The 26,241-nt window shown below is 37.9% G+C and overlaps 1 protein-coding gene across 1 annotated transcript in view; it reads left to right on the top strand.

Annotated features, from left to right (window-relative positions):
- The window catches only part of LOC117989000 (uncharacterized), a 62,223-nt gene extending 36,957 nt beyond the window's left edge, over nt 1-25,266 (top strand). The window contains exons 9-16 of the mRNA XM_069503587.1: nt 1,375-1,504; nt 10,995-11,117; nt 12,665-12,754; nt 14,984-15,107; nt 15,507-15,595; nt 16,738-16,867; nt 19,242-19,333; nt 25,040-25,266. Coding sequence (XP_069359688.1) covers nt 1,375-1,504; nt 10,995-11,117; nt 12,665-12,754; nt 14,984-15,107; nt 15,507-15,595; nt 16,738-16,867; nt 19,242-19,333; nt 25,040-25,198 — 937 coding nt within the window. The 3' untranslated portion in view covers nt 25,199-25,266. The remainder of the gene's footprint in view (nt 1-1,374; nt 1,505-10,994; nt 11,118-12,664; nt 12,755-14,983; nt 15,108-15,506; nt 15,596-16,737; nt 16,868-19,241; nt 19,334-25,039) is intronic.
- Nucleotides 25,267-26,241: the final 975 nt, after the last annotated feature.

Raw genomic sequence — 26,241 nt, 5'->3', positions numbered from 1 at the left:
CCAACGATTTCCCGGGAATGAACCCTAATGATATGCAATGAACCAAAACCTTAATTTGCTGTAATCCGCTGAAACAGGTTGAATCTGTATGATGCAACATGCAGCATGCGAAATGCACCGCCCGCCCTCCCACTGCCAGTGGCGTGCAGCTCATAGAAGCACAAACGCACTGCTTACCCTCATTGTAATAAATCAATGCTTATTTTTCATTATAAACTGCCGTAAAATAAGTTCATACCTAAATGCATACCCTGGCTTGAACTCCTGTGCACGCCACTGCCCACTGCTAACTATGCAGGAAAAGCAGCCACTTGGCAAGCAATACGCACCACCGTGGTGGTTCAACATGTTTCAGCGGATTACAGCAAATTAAGTTTTTGGTTCATTGCATAGGTACACAATTCAATTCAAATTTCTTTTTTGCGAATATGGGTAAACAGTGAAGATGTCACAAAAACAAAAAGGTACAGCTAAATTCTACCTCTTAGCATGCAATATGTTATGATATACCTAACAACGTGTACATAGTTTTGATAATATTAGTCACATTAAATACTTACTTACTTATACACACCTTTGTCTGTTGGCGCTGCTCATTAGAAGTAATGCCCATACTGACCACGCTGGGCAGGCGGGTTGGTCAGCGCTGGGCTGTAGGCCATTTCGCACCAGTGACGCTGCTGCCCGTCTCTGGTCTGTGTTATTTAAAGCCAAGCCATTTGGAATGGTTATCCCGCCATTCTTCGGTCGTCATATCCTCGTTCGCTGATTCGCAGGGGGCACCGCGTGCAGGTGAGGTTGACATTTGGGGTGTTAAGATGTTAGTGCACCCCCTTACCCCCCTGAAAACTTTTACCTTAGAGGAAGGCTGAGGACCGTGGTGGCGTGCTCCTGGAAAGGCCTATGTCCAGCAGTGGACGCAAACAGGCTGATGGATTGGATTGGATTGGATTGGATTATACACACAGTATTATCTTCTTCCTGCGTCGCTCCCTCGTAATAATGACGTAAACTGAAAAAACTAATTAAATCGATCAAATAACAAAAGAGCTATAAGTATTTAAATATTTCTGATTAAACAGAGATAGCGATATAGCATTTTGACGTCACACTTACTAATGCCATAGTAGCTTCGTGCGGTTTCATACAAATTTTCGTTTTGCGAGAAAGGGATAGAAGACCCTCCCACTCCAAAATTAAAATGCCTGTAGCTTTGTAAATCTTTGTTGGATTTTAATATTTTTTTCAGCGTACGTCATTATTTTTATCTTAGTTTATAATAAAGTAATAATATATTTTATCAAATTCAAAAGTAGGAAAATACCCAATTTTTAAAAATACCTTTGAAGCCTTATGTTATCTTTCCGTCTATAGGGAGGGCGTGAACCACAGCTTACAGGAGGCGCGTCGGAGCGAGGCAGCCTGTGCTGGTATTCTGATCCTCGTGTGTGTGGTGTCCCCCATCATCATTGCACTGGTCAGAAATGCCGTCAATACTATACAGGTAAGAGACTATGGTATGATCACGGCAAGATCTTGCCTTATCTTTAACAGCCAATAGTAACATCATTTTTTAGGGTTACCTCAAGAGGAAAAAAAAATTAGAAATCGGTCCAGAAACCTCGAAAAAATCGATGTACATTGTACATACAAAAAAAACGGGCCGAATTCAGAACCACCTCTTTTTTGAAAGTCGGTTAAAAAGGAACCCTTATAGGATCACTTCTTGTCTGACCGTCTGTCTGTCGTGTTTGTCGCGTCGACGCGAGGCAGCCTGTGCTGGTATTCTGATCCTCGTGTGTGTGGTGTCCCCCATCATCATTGCACTGGTCAGAAATGCCGTCAATACTATACAGGTAAGAGACTATGGTATGATCACGGCAAGATCTTGCCTTATCTTTAACAGCCAATAGTAACATCATTTTTTAGGGTTACCTCAAGAGGAAAAAAAAATTAGAAATCGGTCCAGAAACCTCGAAAAAATCGATGTACATTGTACATACAAAAAAAACGGGCCGAATTCAGAACCACCTCTTTTTGAAAGTCGGTTAAAAAGGAACCCTTATAGGATCACTTCTTGTCTGACCGTCTGTCTGTCGTGTTTGTCGCGTCGACGCGAGGCAGCCTGTGCTGGTATTCTGATCCTCGTGTGTGTGGTGTCCCCCATCATCATTGCACTGGTCAGAAATGCCGTCAATACTATACAGGTAAGAGACTATGGTATGATCACGGCAAGATCTTGCCTTATCTTTAACAGCCAATAGTAACATCATTTTTTAGGGTTACCTCAAGAGGAAAAAAAAATTAGAAATCGGTCCAGAAACCTCGAAAAAATCGATGTACATTGTACATACAAAAAAAACGGGCCGAATTCAGAACCACCTCTTTTTTGAAAGTCGGTTAAAAAGGAACCCTTATAGGATCACTTCTTGTCTGACCGTCTGTCTGTCGTGTTTGTCGCGTCGACGCGAGGCAGCCTGTGCTGGTATTCTGATCCTCGTGTGTGTGGTGTCCCCCATCATCATTGCACTGGACAGAAATGTCGTCAATACTATACAGGTAACAGACTATGGTATGATCACGGCAAGAGCTTTCCTTATAAATAATATCTGTTCCGGCTGTACTCACGTGTTTAGTCGACGTTAGCCCGACTAGTTTCGAACCCATCCTCCAGTTTCGGGCTAACGTCGATTAAACACGTGAGTACAGCCGGGACAGATATTATTCAAAGTCAAAGTCAAATGATTAATTCAAAATAGGTAATAAATTACTCGTATTGATGGTCTGGTATGGTGTTAGATTTGTAAGATGTAGTGGTGATAATTATTACGCAAACTTAAAACTAAAGCTACGAGGGTTCCAAACGCGCCCAGGTCTGAGAAGAGCCCAGAACAAACTCAATCCAACTATTTAGAATGGAAATCACTCACGGTAATTTAAACGCTAAAATAGCTTTCCTTATCTTTGAACACCCAACTGTATAGTCATTTTTTTTTCTTTCACCTATTATAATTGTAGTTCTTTTTAATGTAATTTTGTCAGCAACATAAATTGTAAAGTTTTTGATTGTCCATACTTCCATACTAATATTATTAATGCGAAAGTGTGTCTTTCTGTCTGTCTGTCTGCTAGCCTTCCACGGCCCATTCGCTCAACCGATTTTGACGAAATTTGGTACAGATATAGCTTGTATCCCGGGGAAGGCCATATGCTACTTTTTATCCCGGAAAATCAAAGGATTTCCACAGGATTTTAAAAAACTAAATCCACGCGGACGAAGTCGCGGGCATCAGCTAGTCTCATTCTGAAGATCGATTTTCATTATTTTCTGCCGCGTAGGTACCTACTGTATACACCTTTGTGACAGTAAAAATGCATATCAGACAGTAAAATTGCGGTCAACATATTTTGCAAACGAAATTAAACTTAACAACGGCCCGCCTATTGATCGTTGCGCGCTAGTTTGGTGACAAAGATTTAGGTAAGCTATTGATTCGTCGAGATAGAATTTGATCCATTAAAAGTCCCATCCGGTGAAGTCAGCCGGATCTGCTGACGGATGCTTTCTACCCTTGGATTAAGGATCAGATGCGTCATTTGGACTTTTCTCTTACACTTATTCGTGCTCTTGAAATTAAATAGTAGTATTAAAATAACCTACGTTATGACAAATCAGAATGTTTTCACTTACATCTGCATATATAAAATTCAAAGTACTGACTGACTGACTTATATATCGGCTAACCACTAGGCCATCAAAGCTTAGCAGCAAAGCTCATAATTAATATTAATCATCTATTTAGGTAGGCATAATCCATCATATCGATACCTCTGGGCTCAAAGGTCGTAAAGGACATTTGGTCGAAAATGACTTTTTGACACTCCTTTACTCAGTTTTTAATTCTCTATCGATCTGTATATTCCGTTTCACGAAATTCGTAAAAAAATGCCTTTACAACCCATATAATTTGGCACGTTAAACAAAGTTTACCGTGAAAATATGGGTGTAAGTAACACTTGGTTACCAGAGTCTACTCCTTTTGGTAGTAAAGCAAAGTATAAAAAACCTTTGGGCGTAACATACAAATAAATTATCAGTTGTCTTATACCACCTTAGATGGTTAATATGACACCTCAAAATTTTGGACGTAAAGGACATCACGTTTACAAATTGTCTTGTACACCCTTACAATTTAAAATAAAAAAATGAAAGCGTCCTTTACTACCTAGTTTCATTTTAATAATGCGCTTTCATTTGCGCCCTTAAGGGCGTAAACAAACAAAAGTAGATGAGGAATAGTCCCATTAGTCCTAGAAATTATGACTAAAAATCAACTATCAGGTGTGATCGTATAAACCACAAACATTTTAGCACTATTATAAAAATTAAGAAAAAATATTATCAAAATAATAAAGCCTAGTGGTTAGGACGTCCGCCTTCTAATCGGAGGTCGGGGGTTCGATCCCGGGCACGCACCTCTAACTTTTCGGAGTTATGTGCATTTTAAGTAATTAAATATCATTCGCTTTAACGGTGAAGGGAAACATCGTGAGGAAACCTGCATGCCTGAGAGTTCTCCATAATATTCTCAAAGGTGTGTGAACTCAACCAATCCGCATATGGCCAGCGTGGTAGACTATGGCCAAAACCTTTCTCACTCTGAGAGGTGACCCGTGTTCTGTAGTGAGCTAGCGATGGGTTGATCATGATGAATCCATCATTATGACTAAATCAACTATCAGGTGTGATCTATAAACCGCAAACATTTTAGTAGCACTATTATTAAGATAAAAAAAGTTATGAAATCGACACGTAATCCTATCTAACTTGGGATCTTCACGATTCTTGGAAATACCACATGAATGTGGCGGATATAAATAAACCCATGGTAAATCTGTGGTTATCTTAACCTCATAGCAACAATTAATGTTACCACATAAATAATAGGGAAAAATATTCACAACTAGCTTTTTAGGTAGTAGCCAAGGTAGCCTTAAAGCCTCGATAGCTCAACGGGTAAAGGAGCCGACTGAAAACTGAAAGGTCGCCGGTTCAAATCCCACCCGTTGCACTATTGTCGTACCTACTACTAGCACAAGCTTTACGCTTAATTGGAGGGGAAAGGGGAATATTAGTCAGGGGGCGTCCATAAATTACGTGAGGTGTTTTTTTTTCTGTCCCTCCCTCCCCCCCTGGTGAGATGTCTTGAGATTTTATTCAACCCCCTCCCCCATCCCCCAATCTAACGTGAGATTTTTCAAAATGTGGGTTTCTTACGTAAACGCGTTGGATACTTGAATGAAATTATTTTATTTCATGAATTAGTGAATAATCTTAATCGTATTACGACTACGCTTAAGATTAAATCTTAAGCATGTACAATCTGGATTAAATGAACCAAAATAGTATAATTTTTTTTGTCTCAGTCAGAAAAAAAATTGCGTGATATTTGCCGAGACCCCCCTCTCTCCAACGTAAGATTAGATGAGATTTGACTCGACCCCCTCCCCCTCTTAAACATCTCACGTAATTTATGGACGCCCCCTCAGCAATTAACTTGGCTAATATTCTATTAGTTAAAAAAGGTCAACGCAGGTCAGTTTAATCAATTCAGTATTTTCCTTGCATTTGGATTATTGCATGATCACAATACTTAATTAGAAAAAACCCAATCGATGTTGCGAAATATCCATTTTTTCCGATGCATAAGTAGTGATTCAACATGTACATCAACCTTTTTCAAGACTGCTACAATAGGATTGGATCGCCAGGAATTTGATGTGACTAACTTTACATAATAATCTGCTTTATTTTATAATTTTTATAGTGTTTTTACCTACATTTGAAATTATTTAATGATTAAATGCTCGTTGGCTCGCCATTTTTATTATTTAAAAAGAGCTTAGCCTGCATCATCACTTGAATCAGGTCTGAATGCAGCCAAGCACTAGTCTTTAATTTTTTTTGGATTCAGATATGCTTAAGTTAGCCCTTGACTTCAATCTCACCTGGTGGTAAGTGATGATGCAGTCTAAGATGGAGGCGGGGTAACCTGGAAGGGGTATGGCAGTTTTTTAAAACCATACCCCTTTGTTTTCTACACAGCATCGTACGTAATTGAAAAAAAAACCGGCAAAGTGCGAGTCAGGCTCGCGCAACGAGTCAGTACTACAGTCGTAAATTTTCGACATTTTGCACGATAATTCAAAAACTATGATGCATAAAAATAATAAAAATCTGTTTTAGAATGCACAAGTTAAGACCTTTAATATGATACCCCACTTGTGATATAATAATATGTACCTACTTTGAAAATTGAAAATACTAATTTTTAGTTCATGACCACAATTTAATTTTTTTTGTGTGATGTAACCACAAATTCACGGTTTTCAGATTTTTCCCTTCATGTCTGCTATAAGACCTACCTACCTGCCGAATTTCATGATTCTAGGACAACGGGAAGTACTCTGTAGGTTTCTTGATAGACAGACAGACAGACTAACAGAAAACTAAATCCATGTGAATGAAGTTGCAGGCATTAACCAACGAAAAACTGAAATTTTTGACATGTACAAACAAAAAAAAGGTAAATTAAAGAACTAGTTCTCTGTTTTCGTTGACGGCGCATTGACGGCGGCGGGTGCAGTCGATTAAACTGCCAACCGGGACAACTTATTTACCTTGGATGAATGATTTACTGTTTATTTACGAGTTCCGAATTCAAACTACATATTTAAGCTAAAATAATAATAATAAAATATGAATACGATACGAAAAATGAACGAAATATGAATAAAAGATGAATACGATATCCAGGAAGAAAGATTATTCCATATTCAAACTTATCATAGTTACTTTTCTGGACAGCTGCTGCACTACCTACCTACTGTCCAGAAATGAAATTCCATACTTACTTATAAATCTGGACAGTTGTAATACTGTCCGCGAAGTTTAACTTTCGAACCAATCTACAGAGTATGGAATGTGCACATTTTATATGATTTTTTAGAAAAAGTTATTGAAACTATCCTATTGGTAGATTTCACGAACATTCCTCGACATGCACCCTCGCACATTCCTGACGGATCGCCTCACTTGACAGATTAAAACGTAAACAGACAACATTACTGTCCAATGAATCACAGTAATGGACACGGCGGTCAGCAAAGGTCAAGACTCAAGAGTAGAGATATGAAGCGACGCAACAATGACGTGGCGGGTCACGTCACAGAGTCATTGATCCGACGGCCTTGCGTCACTCCATTGATAAATCATACGGGACTTACTTAATACATAATTTATTTAATACTATTTTTATTTACAAACATATTTAAAACTAGCTGATTCCTGCGACTTCGTCCGCGTGGCGGAGCGTTTTTTAAAATCCCGCGGGAACTCTTTGATTTTTCGGGATTGTTGTCGTTGCTTGGTACCTACAATATGAATTCACTATGAACACTTCCTGAATCTTGATAACCCAGGCGGGCAGTAACCCTGCAGCATCAGGATTAAGGAGTTGAATCCAGAATTTTTTATGTGACCACGACGTAAACTTTTTTGTTGATTTAAAAAAAAAAATTGCAAATCGGTCCAGAAACCTCGAAAAAATCGATGTAGAAAAAAGAACCACCTCCTTTTTGACAGTCGGTTAAAAACCGATGACCTTGAAATATTTACGGAACAATCTTTAAATTATCCCCTTTCTAACAAAAAAAGAATGAATGAAATCGGACTACGCGTTAATGAATTACAACTCAGTATACATTTTAACTTTCGTCCCCTCTCCTACGGGAACCATACTGAATTTCGGGATAAAAAGTATCCTATATTCTTCCTCATAGTATGACCTCAAATCGTACCAAGTTTCATTGGAATCCATTCAGTAGTTTCAGCGTGATGCGCGGCCGTGATACAGACAGACAGACAGACAGACAGACAGACAGACACACAGACAGACAAAAATGAAAAAATTACAGTTTTGGGTTCAGTATCGATTATAGAGTGCCCTCGAAAAAAAAATTTCAAAATATCTTCAATGTACAGAATTTGACCTGTTACAGTTTTATCTACACTAATATTATAAAGAGGAAAACTTTGTTTGTTTGTTTGTTTGTTTGTACTGAATAGGCTCAAAAACTACTGGACCGATTTTAAAAATTCTTTCACCATTCGAAAGCTACATTATCCACGAGTAACATAGGCTATATTTTATTTTGGAAAAAAATAGGGTTCCGTAAGATATTTGGGTTTTTCGGACACAAGGTGTAAAAAATCAACCAGAAAAGTTACTTATTTTGCGTACGCTGCCTAAACTATAAAAGATAGAACCATAAAATGTTCTAATTAATTGTAGATCTTATAAATATCTACAAAAAAGTCCGCGACACACTATACCCATCTATGTCGAGTGAGGCACAGCAACCATTTTTTTATTTAAAAATCTTGAATTTTTTTTGGACTACATTTAAACGCGTTTATTTTACTCATGCTATTAATCCTTATCAAAATAAATGATTTCATCACTAAGAACAGTTTATGGAGATAATATTTGGTCTTTGAATGATTAAAATTGGACGTTTGGTTTTGAAGTTATGGCGAAATTAAAATATTACGATTTCTGCTGCACGGCCCGTTGTATTATACAAATAGGTAATGTCGTTAAGTTTGTTTGTAGGGGGTAATCTTTAGAACTACTGAACCGATTTTAAAAATTCTTTCACCAGTAGAAAGCTACATTATTCCTGAGTGACATAGGCTATACGGGATCTTTAAAAACCTAAATCTACGCGGGCGAAGCCGCGGGGATCAGCTAGTTATAAGTATATTGATTGATTGATGATATTTACAGTTTATATCTATGTGACTTATCTAATTACTATATAAATCATGACCGCGTGGAATGGTGCCAAGAATACTGGCTGCATTTCCGCGCTGGACAGCCAGGCTGATCCGTTGCGCAAAAAATGAGCCAGCCCTTCTGTCAACAGATGAGGCTATTAATCGCGGTGAAATGTCTCTTAAAAATTTTTTAGCACTAAGACTCCATGGCCCCAGGGTCTCCACGGCAAACGGCACAAAAATGTAACTCTCTATAAGAGAGGCATACTTGCGCCGCTTGCCGTTTTCAGCTGTTTCTGCTGCGGCTCCCGGTCTTGACGCTGTCTTCCTGATATGACACGGGGCCAATGTGTCAACAAGGTGTCAACGCAAGTTGCGTCCCACATTAGCGCCCGTTAATAATAAATTTATTTAATTACATTATGTATAGCCATGTTATAGACATTATATGAATTAACCATAACGTTGCTATCGTCAGTGGTTCTCAACCTTTTCTGTCCAGAGAAAATGTGATATTTTAGAGTTTCCATACTTTTATAGTAAGCAACATGCAGTTTGATAACTAAAATATTATTGTATATACCTACATTTATTCTAAATATATTCTGTTAAAATAGTTTTAATTATAATTTTAAGTAAACTCTTTTGGCCTTCTGTTATACCTAGATTTAAATTTAAATAATAATTATGTATTTACGCTGTTGATTACTTTCAAATGAACAAAAAAAAAACCCACTACTACTTTTAAAAATATATAAACACGCTTGAACGGTTCATATAATAAATACATCTACGAATTACATATTTTCTGAATCTACAGAAGGAACACTTTCATTTGGTATTATATTTGATAGACTTATGCATCACAATTTTTTTTCTAGTATTTTTATTTAAATTGTCATGGCATCATTATTATTATAGCCAACTATGATATTCAGGCCGCTGAAAGCATAACGTTATTCTTTCAAAATCTAATGAGGAAACTGATGAACCGTCACAAACACACACACACACACACACATACTTACACACACACACGCACAAAACGACTCCCACACATGACGCCTAAGATAAGAAATTTAAAAAAATTGTCACACCTTTTGTAATTCACATTTTAGGATTGACATATTATTATCTAATAATATTAGGAAATTAATTCTAAACCCATAGGTTAAACCCTAAAAACAGTTCGGGTTTCTTTGGAGTTTCAAATTGCGACTTAATGTGTACTTGATTACCATCATTATCGACATGCTGGATCCGCGTGTGGGGTCCACATTAGTTTGAAATTAGTTTACGCGGAAAAACAAAGCAATACATTAAAAGGTAAAATAAATATCAAAAAAATACGTGCGTAATTGAGAATCCCTTCCTTTTTTTGGAAGTCGGTTTAGAGCAGTTAATATTCTTTAATAAAATAACTTTTTAGAACTTTTCTTTTGGGAATCGGTTTTAAAACTTCCTTAAGTACTTAAATATCTAATAGTACTTAATATCTATAGCTTAAATTACACTTTTGAAAATTCGCGACCGTTTCGATGGTTTTAAACATCATAACAATCCATTGATATGGGCGCCCTGCCGCCACGCTGCTTTGTAAATCCATATACCTAATTTCGATCGATGAACTGACGCGCGGGCGCAGCGCGGGTGCAGCGCTGCAGCCGCTCTGCCTCCGCGCGGCACTTTGCGGCAAATTTGATTCGATACACCTTTGTAACATCTCTTCAACCCTCAAACGCATGAAACGTAAAAGTCAGAAACAATTATTATTTATTGTGGCTACATTTTTCAATATTATTAAACGTGGCATGCCAGGGGTTTGAGTCATAATGTCAGTTTCTACTATCGTACCGCAAGGCATCGCCTAGGTCTGCACCCGTACGTAGTCGAAATTCCACGGATACGTACGAAGCGATTTGCCTCCTCATTTCTACACTAACTTTAAAACCCTATTTCACGCCCTTGGGGGTTGAATTTTCAAAAATCCTTTCTTAGCAGATGCCTACGTCATAATAGCTATCTGCTTGCCAAATTTCAGCCCGATCCGTCCAGTAGTTTGAGCTGTGTTGATAGATCAGTCAATCAGTCAGTCAGTCACCTTTTCTTTTTATATATTTAGAAGATTTTTGCATAAAAGTTTTTCTTCTTTCAGGTCTATGCACGTAACCTGTCAGAAAAAGCCAGGGAGTTGGAGTATGAGAAAGAACTAAGCGATTCTCTGCTCTACCAGATGCTACCAGCAAGCGTCGCCAAACAACTAAAACAGACTCAACAGGTAAAATCGGTCGAATCAACAAATATACACGGTGAAGTTTTAGTGGTTGTTTTCCTGCGGCAGAACGATTTGCCCTCAGTAGTACTATCGAAAATTTGAGTTAAACTTAAAAAATAAAAATGTTTTTGTTTTGAAATAATTAAAAAAAATCGACAACTCGAAAGTGTGAGAAACAATAGTAACTCCCTAGACGTAACGTAAATAGTAAGTTACCATCCACTCGAACCGCGCTGCCAATAAAGACAAAAAGTTTAGAGAAAAATAAACTCTCGCGCCTAGTGATACGGCATAAACTAGCCTGCGCGCACGGGGTATCACTATTGGTTCGAGGTCTCATTCGATGTTTGTTTTTCTCGATTGTAAATTTGACATTTTTGACTCTAATATTTTTTTTTATTATTTTTATAAATCGATTGTAATACCACGACAAAATCATTTCGCTTCGGGAAAACAACCATTAAAATTTCAGCGTGTATAGTTAAATTGAGCGCAACATGGGCTACTTTTTATCCCGCAAAATTAAACAAAGTCGCGGGCATCATCTAATCTCTACATAGTCTTAATATATAAAAGGAAAAGGTGACTGACTGACTGACTGATCTATCAACGCACAGCTCAAACTACTGGACAGATCGGGCTGAAATTTGGCATGCAGATAGCTATTACGACGTAGGCATCCGCTATGAAAGGATTTTTGAAAATTCAACCCCTAAGGGGGTGAAATAGGGGTTTGAAATTTATGTAGTCCACGCGGACGAAGTAGCGAGCATAAGCTAGTATAAAATAAAGTCGCTTCCCGCTGTCTGTATATGTATGAACACGTAGATCTTTTAAACTACGCAACGGATTTTAAAGCGGTTTTCACCAATAGATAGCGTGATTCAAGAGGAAGGTTTACAGATATAGATTAATTCTCAAAAAATTAGAGATCCCTAGGGAAATTGTAATAATGTGAATTAGGTCGGAAAAAATCTTCTCATTTGAGAGTTTCCGAGGCGTGCGCTGCCTAAATGGTCAAAGTTACACGAAAACAATACATTGTAAAATTGTTTCTCTTATAAAGTTCTACAAAAAAAGTCCGCGACAGCACGCATGTATCTTTTAAGGTTGGCTCACTATAATCGATTTTATGATTTTCAAATGTGATTTGAAACAAAGCCTTACTTTCGAGGGTGTTTTTACTGACACACTATTAACTTTTATCAAAATAAAATAGTTGACCATCTGAAATATTCAATTTAGACCAAAATTGCCATTTAATTTAGAATAATATCTTAGGAGATTAAAATAATATGAAATATCGTAAATTAAAACGCGCAACAAAACGAGACGGAGGCTGCGGTGCCGCGGCAGCGCCTATGAACTCCTCACTGGCACCACAATATCTACATTGCACCCATGCGAAGCCGGGGCAGGTCGCTAGTAATAAATAAACAGAAATTTCAAGTGACGTAGACTAAGAGAGGATGTTCAGAAATTCCCGAGCGAAGCAAGCTGCAAGGCCAGGTCAGCTAGTAATATAAATAATGTATGTTAACGACTTGCAGGTACCAGCCGAGTTCTTCGCGTCAGTGACCGTGTACTTTAGTGACATAGTGGGGTTTACTGCCATCGCGGCCGTGTCCACGCCCTACCAGGTAAACCCGATGAATTTCCCACCTATGTACTTACCTAGTGCTTGACTTACCAACATCACAATATTGTGAAATTTTGTGAAATGCTACCTTCTGGTGATTCACATGATATTAACTGTGGTAGCTAAATAATTTTAATAAACGATTTACCTACCTTAGTAACTTACAGTTGTTAATAAGATTTTACTTTGTTACTAAGAAAAAATTCGGTCATGTGCGAATCGGTCTCGCACACGAAGAGTTCCGTACCATCGTACATATTTATAAATTCCGCAAATTGCTAAAGCGCGTGGCTTGGCATCCGACTATTCGAAAGTACTTGTAAAAGTTTATTTAAATAAAAAAGTTTTTTTTTGAGTGACGTCAGCACTAGACTGAAGTTTCGAGCTGATGGTATATTTTTACTTTAATATATTATGTCAAATGACGACAAAATGACGTCAATTCGATGTTAATGAGACATGGTTCCAGCGCAATAGCAATTTGCGGGACTTATACATAACATACAAATGTTTAAATCTTGAAATTTTCATTATTTTTATTCCAACTCTCTACCTACTGCGGTTCACGAGATACAGCCCGCTGACAGACAGACGGACTGACGGACGGACAGCGGAGGCTTAGTAATAGGGTCCCGATGGCACTCTTTGGGTACGGAACCCTAAAAATAATGATTTTAAGCTTATTTCGTGGCTTAACGACATTTAACTGCCGCTGAATATCGGCAATTAAACATCGTCAAATGAATCCCTAAAAAGGAAAAAAAAATTACGGAAATTAAAAAAGTTAACTAAGACCTTTGTTCATGAGTAATTAATTAAAAGTATGTGCGTACCTAATATATTATGAATGTACTTAATCTATTTAAACCACGGTAGGTATGTACCTACTACCTACTCATACCTATGTGAATTTTAATAATTAATCATCACAAAAGGTTGTAACTTCGTAATAATATGTAAATTGTAAATCACCATAAAAGGCCGTCTAGTAGACTTATATCCAATTATGGTCATAAAACAAGATTTAAGATTAAGATTTAAGGGACTTTAGGGAATAGGTTGCAGGGTTTTAGGGAATAAGTATTAACATTTTGCATGATAAATCAAAAATTATTATGCATAAAAATAAATAAAAATCTGTTTTAGAATATACAAGTAAAGTCCTCTCACATGATACTCCACTTGGGGTAAACGATAAAAAAGCTTGGATTTGACTCGCTCCAGCAATGCACGGGGCTGCAATGGCTTATATAGTACGGTGTAATAACATTGTAAATTGAAAAATTAAAAAGAGCAACCGCCGAGTTTCTTGCTGGTTCTTCTCGGTAGGAACGGCATTCCGAACCAGTGGTAAATTAAAACTACCTGACTATTCATAAGCACTTGTAAAAAGTTTACATGAATAAAAAAACATTCTATTATATTCTATTCTATTCTATTCTGTAGTTATTTTACTTTAAAAATTGAAAATACTGGTTCAACACATTTTAATTTTTATAGTGTGATGTTACCAGAAATCCACAGTTTTCGGATTTATTTCTTTAGTTGTGCTAAAAAACCTACCTGCCTGCCAAGTTACATGATTCTAGGTCAACAAGAAGTATAGGTTAGGTTTAGGTTTTCTTGACAGACACGACGGACTGACGGACAGACAGACAGACAGACAGACAGGCAACGCAGAGATCCTATAAGGGTTCCTTTTTAGGGTTCCGTACCTCAAAAGGAAAAACGGAACCCTTATAGGATCAATTTGTTGTCTGTCTGTCTGTCAGTCAAGAAACCTACTGGGTGTAGGTAGGTCTTATAGCAGACATTCAGGGAAAAATCTGAAAACCGTGAATTAAGGGTTAGATCACACAAAAAAAAATTAAATTGTGGTCATGAACTAATAATTAGTATTTTCAATTTCGAAGTAAGATAACTATATCAAGTGGGGTATCATATGAAAGGGCTTTACCTATGCATTTTAAAACAGATTTTTATTTATTTTTATGCATCATAGTTTTTGAATCATCGTGCAAAATGTCGAAAAAATACCACTGTAGTAATACACGGAACCCTCAGTGCGCGAGCCTGACTCGCACTTGGCCGGTTTTTTTCTTTTTGAGGTACGGAACCCTAAAAAGGGTAAAATACCTACCCTATTCTTCTCATTCTGAGAGAAGTCGGTTGCTTAGTAGAGGGCCGGCGATTGGGTTGTGATGATGATGATGATGATTATTTTGTTCAGGTGATAAGCTTCCTGAACTCCGTGTACAAGCTGTTCGACGAGCGAATTGAATGCTACGACGTGTACAAGATAGAGACCATTGGAGACTCCTATATGGTCGCGTCCGGACTTCCTGTTAGAAATGGTAAGTTTTTATTTTATTTATTCAGGCCCAAACAGTTAAAATTAAAATAGTACTTTAAGAAATAGTTGCATAATAGGTGTACCTAAGTTCTGTAGGCAAGGTTTTTAATAGTCCCGCAAATTGCTAATGCTCGTTACCGCCATTTTAGTGACGTCAGCATTAGACTGAAGTTTCGAGCTGATGGTATATTTTTATTTCGGCTGACGTCAAATGACGTCATTTCGATGTTAATGAGACATGGTTCCAGCGCAATAGCAATTTGCGGGACTTACATACAGTCCTACAATCACACATAACGGCATTTTTTTCTTTTTGAAGTACATAACCCTAAAAAGTAAAAACCTGGACCTGATTATATAATGAATAATGATATAATAGGTATCTTTTCTTTATTTTCAGGTAACAAGCACGCCACAGAGATAGCCAGCATGGCTTTGGAACTCTTAGAGGCGACGTCCATGTGCCGTCTGCCGCACCGCCCCGATCAGGTACTTAGGTAATATTCGTCTCAGTGTTTACGCTTATCACCTATGTCTATCTGCCTTTGCATGATAATGCCGCTTTTGATTTCATCATAAGTACTACACAAGGAACATACAGTACGCTTTTACGTCTCACCGTAGACTGAATAAAAAAGCTAGACTCAAGTACTGTGTAAGTACTGTGTAACTCTGTGTTCGCGGCTTTTACAACAATAATTATTATGTCAATGAAAAAGTCTCGGAAAACTTTCGCGTTGTCGCACTGATTATTATGTTTGGAGTTGTTAGTCATGCTAGATCGCGACGACCGCTTTCTACAGGGTGTAACCAGAACGCTGGCAAAAACGAAGAGGAGGTGATAGTACTGATGATTACTGATATGATACCACAAAAAAAATCACGAAATATAATAGAAGAGCCTCAATAGCTCAACAGGTAACGGAGTGGACTGAAAACCGAAAAAGGTCGACGGTTCAAACCCCGCCCGTTCTGATTACACCCTGTATTTTCCAGGTCACAAAAGTCCATTCTATATCGTATTATCACTGTCTGTCTAGTGTCATTATTAGTGTTCCCAACATTTGTACCAATTTTTAGAGTGAAAATTGGTACGAATATTGAGAATTTACCGGACTATAATATAATTTATATCACGTAATGTAAAATAAGCTTTACGCACAATAATTATAAACGGTAATATACTAATTTTGTCACTATTCAGCCGCTGAACCGATTTTCACGTAGAATAGATTTTCTTTGGAAAATATTAATATTAAATATTTAAGTATCTTAGTCTCACTTGCGATACAAATGTTTGAAAAATGTAAACTACAGCAGGTGGTCTTTCAGTAACTTTGTTTCTAGGCATTCTTGCAATACAAATGTTTGAAAAATGTAAACTACAGCAGGTGGTCTTTCAGTAACTTTGTTTCTAGGCATTCTTGCGATACAAATGTTTGAAAAATGTAAACTACAGCAGGTGGTCTTTCAGTAACTTTGTTTCTAGGCATTCTTGCGATACAAATGTTTGAAAAATGTAAACTACAGCAGGTGGTCTTTCAGTAACTTTGTTTCTAGGCATTCTTGCGATACAAATGTTTGAAAAATGTAAACTACAGCAGGTGGTCTTTCAGTAATTTTGTTTCTAGGCATTATGCATGAGGAGTGGTATCCACACGGGGCCGTGCGTGGCTGGCATAGTGGGCACGAAGATGCCGCGGTACTGTCTCTTTGGTGATACAATCAACACTGCCAGCCGGATGGAAAGCACTGGAGAGCGTAAGCGGTTTTTTAAAATTACCCTCTAAGAATTAAGATCCAAACTAAAACTAAATTTTGTTTGTGTTTCTTTTATATATAATACTAGCTGATCCCCGCGGCTTCGCCCGCGTAGATTTAGGTTTTTAAAGATCCCGTATAGCCTATGTCACTCAGGAATAATGTAGCTTTCTACTGGTGAAAGAATTTTTAAAATCGGTTCAGTAGTTCTAAAGATTACCCCCTACAAACAAACTTAACGACATTACCTCTTTATATAATATAGCTGATCCCCGCGGCTTCGCCCGCGTAGATTTAGGTTTTTAAAGATCCCGTATAGCCTATGTCACTCAGGAATAATGTAGCTTTCTACTGGTGAAAGAATTTTTAAAATCGGTTCAGTAGTTCTAAAGATTACCCCCTACAAACAAACTTAACGACATTACCTCTTTATATAATACTAGCTGATCCCCGCGGCTTCGCCCGCGTAGATTTAGGTTTTTAAAGATCCCGTATAGCCTATGTCACTCAGGAATAATGTAGCTTTCTACTGGTGAAAGAATTTTTAAAATCGGTTCAGTAGTTCTAAAGATTACCCCCTACAAACAAACTTAACGACATTACCTCTTTATATAATATACAACGGGCCGTGCAGCAGAAATCGTAATATTTTAATTTCGCCATAACTTCAAAACCAAACGTCCAATTTTAATCATTCAAAGACCAAATATTATCTCCATAAACTGTTTTTAGTGATGAAATCATTTATTTTGATAAGGATTAATAGCATGAGTAAAATAAACGCGTTTAAATGTAGTCCAAAAAAAATTCAAGATTTTTAAATAAAAAAAATGGTTGCTGTGCCTCACTCGACATAGATGGGTATAGTGTGTCGCGGACTTTTTTGTAGATATTTATAAGATCTACAATTAATTAGAACATTTTATGGTTCTATCTTTTATAGTTTAGGCAGCGTACGCAAAATAAGTAACTTTTCTGGTTGATTTTTTACACCTTGTGTCCGAAAAAACCCAAATATCTTACGGAACCCTATTTTTTTCCAAAATAAAATATAGCCTATGTTACTCGTGGATAATGTAGCTTTCGAATGGTGAAAGAATTTTTAAAATCGGTCCAGTAGTTTTTGAGCCTATTCAGTACAAACAAACAAACAAACAAACAAACAAACAAACAAACAAACAAACAAAGTTTTCCTCTTTATAATATTAGTGTAGACAACGGGCCGTGCAGCAGAAATCGTAATATTTTAATTTCGCCATAACTTCAAAACCAAACGTCCAATTTTAATCATTCAAAGACCAAATATTATCTCCATAAACTGTTCTTAGTGATGAAATCATTTATTTTGATAAGGATTAATAGCATGAGTAAAATAAACGCGTTTAAATGTAGTCCAAAAAAATTCAAGATTTTTAAATAAAAAAATGGTTGCTGTGCCTCACTCGACATAGATGGGTATAGTGTGTCGCGGACTTTTTTGTAGATATTTATAAGATCTACAATTAATTAGAACATTTATGGTTCTATCTTTTATAGTTTAGGCAGCGTACGCAAAATAAGTAACTTTTCTGGTTGATTTTTTACACCTTGTGTCCGAAAAAACCCAAATATCTTACGGAACCCTATTTTTTTCCAAAATAAAATATAGCCTATGTTACTCGTGGATAATGTAGCTTTCGAATTGTGAAAGAATTTTTAAAATCGGTCCAGTAGTTTTTGAGCCTATTCAGTACAAACAAACAAACAAACAAACAAACAAACAAACAAACAAACAAACAAAGTTTTCCTCTTTATAATATTAGTGTAGATATACTTACTCGTGAGGTGTACAACAAAACACGTAGGCTAGGTACCTACTCATTTTTTCTCTTCCACACAAATACAGTCATTCAACTCTCCAGTGATACATTTTTAGGTTCCTTATCTCAAAAGGAAAAACGGAAACCTTATAAGATCACTTTGTTGTCTGTCAAGAAACCTACAGGATGTTTCCCGTTGACTTAGAATCATGAAATTTGGTAGGTAGGTAAGGTCTTATAGCTCACGTAAAGGGTGAAGTCCAAAACCCGTGAAACTGTATTTACATCACAAAAAATAATTACAATGTGTTCATGATCAAATAATTAGTATTTCCAACTTTCAAAGTAAGATAACTATACCAAGTGGGGTATCATAGTATGAAAGGTAACCTGTACATTCTAAAAGAGATTTTGATTTATTTTTAAGCATCATAGTTTTTGAATTATCGTGCAAAATGTTGAAAAAAACCGACTGCAGTACGGAGCCCTCGGTGCGCAAGTCTGACTCGCACTTGGCCGAATTTTTTTACAGTCATTCTACTCTTACTCCAGTGACGAATTTATTTTCATTGTAGCAATGAAGATACAAATATCGGAAGACGTGAAGCGAGCTCTGGACAAGACTGGCCTGTTCATCACCACGCCGCGAGGGGTCGTTGATGTAAAGGTGATTGATTTATCAATTTTATGATTATTATTACTAGCTGATGCCCGCGGCTTCGTTCGCGTGGATTTAGGTTTTTAAAATTCCCGCGGGAACTCTTTGATTTTCCGGTATAAAAAGCAGCCTATGTCACTCTCCAAGCCTTTAACTATACCTATGCAAAAAAACACGTCGATCCGTTGCTCCGTTGCGACGTGATTGAAGGACAAACCAACAAACAAACACTTTCGCATTTATAATAAGGGTACTGATATTTTCTGTCCGAACTACGACTATAATGATTTATAATCATCAACCCATAGCCGGTTCACTATAGAGCACAGGCCTCCTCTAAGTATGAGAAGGGTTTGGCCATAGTCCACCACGCTGGCCGAGTGCGGATTGGCAGACTTCACACACCTTTAAGAACATTATGGAGAACTCTCAGGCATGCAGGTTTTCTCACTATGTTTTCATTCACCGTTAAGCGAGTGATATTTAATTTCTTTAAGATAATAGGTAGGTACTTACTACTATATTATGTATTAATAATATCTAAGTCAAAATATAACATACAAAACCAGCCTAAGTATAGTACGCGACATATCGAAATGGCAATCGGGGTGGGGACACCCCGCACACCCGCACAGTCCCCGCGCTAACCCGGTGCGGGCGAGCGCGGGTGATGTGCGGGGCGTCCCCCCGCCTCATACTCCGATTGCCATGTCCACCTGTCGCGATTGGTTTTCAAGAACAGCTTGCGAACCGATGTTATAATCAAGTAGTTTATTTTCTGCTCAGTTGTTGAATGTGTTGACGAACGATGTTATTATGCAAACATGTCATATTTTAGGGTTCCTTGAAAAGCGTAAGCCACAACAGACCTACCAATTTTTTTTTGTTGTATTTTTATTTTCATTTGTTAACTTTGTATTTAGTTCTTTGTTTTTAAAGTTAATCTAGTAATATTGTACAGTTATAATTTTTGGTATGATGACGTACGCATTGAGGGTCAAACCTCTGTGGTTTTTTTGCTATGTGTGCTACCTAATATTAATGGTTTTTTGTATGTTGATATTAAATTTAAAAAAAAAAGTACTTAGAAATTATTGGAAGAAATTCGAGCTTTGAGAACATTATGGAGAACTCTCAGGCATGCAGGTTTCACAGCTTCACGATATATGTTTTCTCATGTTTCCTTCACCGCTAAAGCAAGTGATATTTAATTACTTAAAACGCACAATATCACTCCGAAAAGTTGTTAAAGGTGCGTGCCCGGGATCGAACCCCCGATTAGGTGGCGGACGTCCTAACCACCAGGCACACAGCTTACGGTTTTTTTTTGTTTTTTTAAAAAGAATATTAGCCTAATACATAATATTCCCCTTTCCTCTCCAACTAAGCGTCAGGCTTGTGCTAGGAGTAGGTACGACAATAGTGCAACGGGTGGGGTTTGAACCGTCGCGTCGACCTTTCGGTTTTCAGTCCACTCCTTTACCCGTTGAGCTATTGAGGCTCCCTAGGCTTTTAGGTATATAAACCATGTGTAAAAACCTGCTGTGATCATCTAAATATACTTATATAAATAGGAAATGTGACTGACTGACTGATTGACTGATCTATCAGCGCACAGCTCAAACTTCTGGACCGATCGGGTGGGGTTTGGACCGTCGCGTCGACCTTTCGGTTTTCAGTCCACTCCTTTACCGGTTGAACTATTGAGGCTCTAAAATTAATATGCGGAACACAAACTATAGAATTTACGTTTCCCGCTTTAAGCACACGCTAAAGCTGGGTTTTCCTCAGTAGTCGGGTATCCATGTTCACAACACGTGCGAGACGTATAATTTGCTTATTACCACCACATTACCTACCTGACCACGCGACGGCAGTCGCCACCTAATAGGCGGAATCCAATCCTACCGGTTTCGAACTAAACTGGTTTTTATTTTTTATCTGAACGGTTAGTTTATTTACAAACAAATCTTATCGCAGTCATTTTAACGTCTACTGCTGGATATAGATCTTTTGCAGAGATTTCTATAAATTCAGTTCAGCCATATTTTTTTCCTACATTAAAAACTCTTTAGTAATAACTTTAATAAGATAAAAAAAATTGAAACTGTCCGTTTTTAAGTAAAGGAGTTTCATAATGTACCTACTACTATAGATACATATATTTTATAATTTTTAGTTAGTTTAGTTTAGTTTAGTTTAGAGAAAATAGAGATGGTGGTGATTCTGAGCACACCTAAAATTAAGAGTAGGTATTTGAATACTCTTCTTGCTAATAACTAATGTAATATGAAAAGGACAGACACAGTTTGACGGTTTTAAATTTAATTTAGGGCGCCGTCAAAATTAACTCGTGACTTTAGCTGCCAGTCGCGAGTGGTTTAGATTCGTAGCGTGCACTAAAATAGAGTTTTTAAAGTTTAAATGTAAAATTCATGTTCCATCCTTTTTTAACAATAAAATTTAGTAAGACAAGTACCTAATTTAGTAAGAAAGACAAGAGAATCGGTGCCAATTGTGTGCCTACCTACAACGAATTAGCCACAATGACTAAAACTACTCTCGTCTAAGTAATTTACTATCCACTATCCATAATGGTACGATTACACCTAACGAGTACAGTGGCGAGTCAGTGTCCTCGGCCGAGTACTCGGTTGGTATAAACACTTACGAGTGCTCGGCGCAATTTCGAAATACGTATAAACGGCCACCACAGACAGCACTGTCTCGGCCGAGTGACATATTTTTACTGTCTCGCTTCACTACTCGGTAGGTGTAATCAGCCCATAAGATCTATCATCTACTAACTCTAATGTATAGATTATAATTTAAACAGTTAACTTCCTCTTGAGAAGTAAGCTAAAAATAGATTTGACTGACTGAGGTTGAGTAATGTTTAGGTAGGTATTCCTCGAGGCGTTTATCACATCATGCGGAAAAACCCAAACAAACTTAAGAAATCACCACGTGGTTGGTAATGATTAGACCAATAATATTGATATCATTATCATAATCATCGTTAATCGCCGTATAAGTTATGCGATAAGATCTTGACCTATATCAGGGGTGTCAAACTGATTTTCCAAAAGGGTCATCTTTAAGATTTAAGGCGTGTTAGCGGGCCATGGTCAAATCAGGTGGCTAAGATTTGAACCGGAAACACGTTTTCAAACTTTTTATTGAAATTTAAAATGACATTAAAAAAATATAAAAAAATCTTTTTTATACTGTGAATTGAATTCTATTTAACGGATTTTCGCTACAAGTCTTGGAATATTCATCATCATCATCATGATCAACCTATCACCGGCTCACTACAGAGCACGGGTCTCCTCTCAGAGTGAGAAGGGTTTTGGCCATAGTCTACCACGCTGGCCATGTGCGGATTGGTAGCCTTCACACACCTTTGAGACCATTAAGAAGAACTCTCAGGCATGCAGGTTTCCTCACGATGTTCACCGTAAAAGCAAGTGATATTTAATTAATTAAAACGCACATAACTCCGAAAAGTTAGAGGTGCGTACCCGGGATCGAACCTCCGATTAGAAGGCGGACGTCCTAACCGCCTACCACTGCTCATATTACCTCGAATATAAAAAATATTAAGTAACTCTTTTGGTTTTTATGTCCACCATTGTGATGGTATTCGATTACAATAATTGAGAAAAAGTATTTCTCAATTGTAATTGTATCAATGGCATCGATATTTGTAAATTGGATCTATGGTTATTACTTACTATCGAATTTTTTACAAAATAAACTAAATTACTCATAGATTCGTCATGTCTGTCTGTCTGTCCGTCCGTAAGTCACAGCCACTTTTTTCCGAAACTATAATGTTAAAACTTGGTAAGTAGATGTACCTATTCTGTGAACCGCATTAAGATTTTCACACAAAAATAGAAAAAAAAAAACAATAAATTTTGGGGGTTCCCCAGACTTAAGTAAGTAGTTTTTGATTTATCGTGCAAGATGTCGATAAAATACGATTGTAGTACGGAACCCTCAGTGCGCGAGTCTGATTCGCACTTGGCCGGTTTTTTTATTTCTCTTTTATCAAATTAGAATTTTTAGCCTTTGTAGTACAGTTGCATTTTTGACACGCTTGTACCCAAGAGATTCCCAACATTCTTCTGTATACCCACATTTCAAAAACTTACTCAATTGTTATTAAAGAGAGTAGGTAAATGATGCTGATGGGTATTGTGGTTTTTTTTTTAAGTTATAGCGAGCAAAGGTATTGTACATCTCAAAAACCCGGAAAACCCCAAAACGTGTACCGTGAAATACCACCAAGTAGATATTCGCGACGCAGCATGTAACTTAACTTTATTATCCTCATCTCCATATATCTTCTTTTCTATATACATATATAAAAATGAATCGCTGTATGTGTTGCTGATCGCAAATCTCGAGAACAGCTGAACCGATTTCGCTAGTTCTTTTTTCATATTCCTTGAAGGACGGAGAGAAAAATAATTTTAAAAAAATCCTGAAAAAAAATCGAGTATTAGGCGGTACGAACTCACTAGATTATAACATGGGGTTATTCAAGGGGCGGACCAACAAATTCCTAAAAGGCCGGCAACGCATCGGCGGCTCCTCTGGTGCTGCAAATGTTCATGGGCGGCGGTAATCACTTAACATCAGGTAACCCGCCTGCTCGTTTGCTCGCTATATCTATTAAAAAAAAAAAAAAAACACGAAGTTCGCCGGGGCAGCTAGTAGGTACTTAATAGATGTAAATCTGATTACAAAACGACATGTACTACGCACTGCTAGACGGTCATTCCGAATAATTTTTTATATATTATAACTTAACTAGCTGATGCTCGCGACTTCGTACGCATGGATTTTAGCTTGCTGTTAGGTACGTAGAAATTTTTACGTTAGGATTTTAGAAATCCCGGGGAAACTCTTTGATTTTCCGGTATAAAAAGTAGCCTATGTCACTCTCCAGGTCTTTCGCACTACCCACGCAAAAAATCACGTCAATCCGTTGCTCCGTTGCGACGTGATTGAAGGACAAACCAACAAACAAACACGCTTTCGCATTTATAATAAGGGTACTGATGTGTGTAAGTCTACATGAGGTGGTTAAGGTCAATAGGTTAACGTATCAAATTCCGAAATGCTTTTTGGTCATACATACAATCACAAACCGGCTTTACTCACGTATTTCGTCGACGCTAGCCCGACTAGTTTCGAACCCATCCGGGGTCCTTTTTCACAGGGACTCTGTTTCACGGTTGAGACTGCTGAATCACTCAGGATAGTCTAGACGCTAAAATAATGTTTGGTTGGTCAACGTCATCTCTATATTTTGTCATACTAGTAATCTTATGCAATTAAAAGCTTACGCGCACCAATTTGTTATGACTCAGGTTAAAAATATACACCTGCAGAAGATTTAAGACGATTTTCATAAGCTCTGAGCAATTTTAGCTCATTTTTAGGGTCCCGTATCTCAAAAGGAAAAAACGAACCCTTATAGGATCTGTTAAGAAACGCGTTGACTATCACGGTTTTACGGTAAAATTTCAACTAACTATCACGGTTCGTGAGATACAGCCTGGTGACAGACGGACAGACAGACGGACAGACGGACGGACAGCGGAGTCTTAGTAATAGAATCCCATTTTACCATTTGGTACGGAACTCTAATAGTAACATGGTAAAGCGCTAACTTTTTACTTGTTTCTCTTTGTTATTTAGGGTAAAGGTGAGATGACAACGTACTGGCTGGAAGGCAGAAACGGCCCATCACCAGTCAGACCCACCGCTTCGTTGGACTGCACGCCTAACTTCCTCGCCCGGATTCACTCGCAAGGCCGCTCCTCGCCTAGATATCAACCAGAGCCCAAGAAAATTTGAATTAAATCTAACTAAGGCTGGGGCTGAAATTTACAGAGATTACTTTGACTTTGCTTTTAAGTTACAGTTCTTGCAATTCACGAAGGCTAGTGAACTTTACTTGTGGTTAACTTTACGTGTGGTTTAGTGTGCGTGCTTGTCGGCCCAATCAGTCGCGAGCAAACGCTGTCAAACGCACACATTTAGTGTACCTTACGTATACCGATACGACTTAAACACAAGCATGAGTCAGTGGCCTTCGTGAAATGCAAGAACTATACTTATTTAAGTTTCAGTTAAAACGAGATAGATTTATGCCAGCGATATAACGTGGTCTGGTTTTAACACTATCCTAACTCTGCTGTCTGGGCAAAGTCAAAGTTATCTCTATAGAGGGTGTAATCAGAACGCTGATAAAAACGAAGACGCACTGTTTGTCAGATTCTTCTGGACCTTCTTAACAAGTTACTTGAACTTACACAGTGTAATTCTTAAAATAAGTCGGTCAAATGCGAGTCGGACTCGCACACCAAGGGTTCCGTACCATCGTGCAAGAAATATTTATTATTTGTTGTTATAGTGGCAAAAGAAATACACATTTTGTGAAAATTTCAGTTCTCTACCTATTAGGGTTTACCAGATACAGCCCGCTGACAAACGCTGACGGACAGACGGACGGACAGCGGAGTCTTAGTAATAGGGTCCCGTTGGCAAACTTCGGGTACAGAACCCTAAAAACAAACCTAACTATAGTACGTGACAGTTCGAGATGATAATCGGGGTGGGAAGGCCCCGCATACTCGCACAGCCCCCGCATTAACCCGGTAGGGGATATCGCGGGTGACGTGCGGGTGTGTGGGGCGTCCCCCCTCCTCATACCCCGATTGCCATCTCAATCCGTCGCTTACTATAGGACTAAGGTACTCCAGTTGTATTAGACATGTTAGGGACTCTACCCACGGTTACTAACCGCAAATACTATAAAGAGTTAAATGACATTTAATTCATGAATCATCTCGTTTTCGTCGACGTCGTCAACCGATAGACGTCCACAGGTCTCCTGT

The sequence above is a fragment of the Maniola hyperantus genome, chromosome 15 (assembly GCF_902806685.2).
Source record: "Maniola hyperantus chromosome 15, iAphHyp1.2, whole genome shotgun sequence".
NCBI classification, from domain to species: Eukaryota; Metazoa; Arthropoda; class Insecta; order Lepidoptera; family Nymphalidae; genus Maniola; species Maniola hyperantus.
Note: the sequence above shows the minus strand (reverse complement) of the source record. Positions and strands in the feature narration are given on the sequence as shown.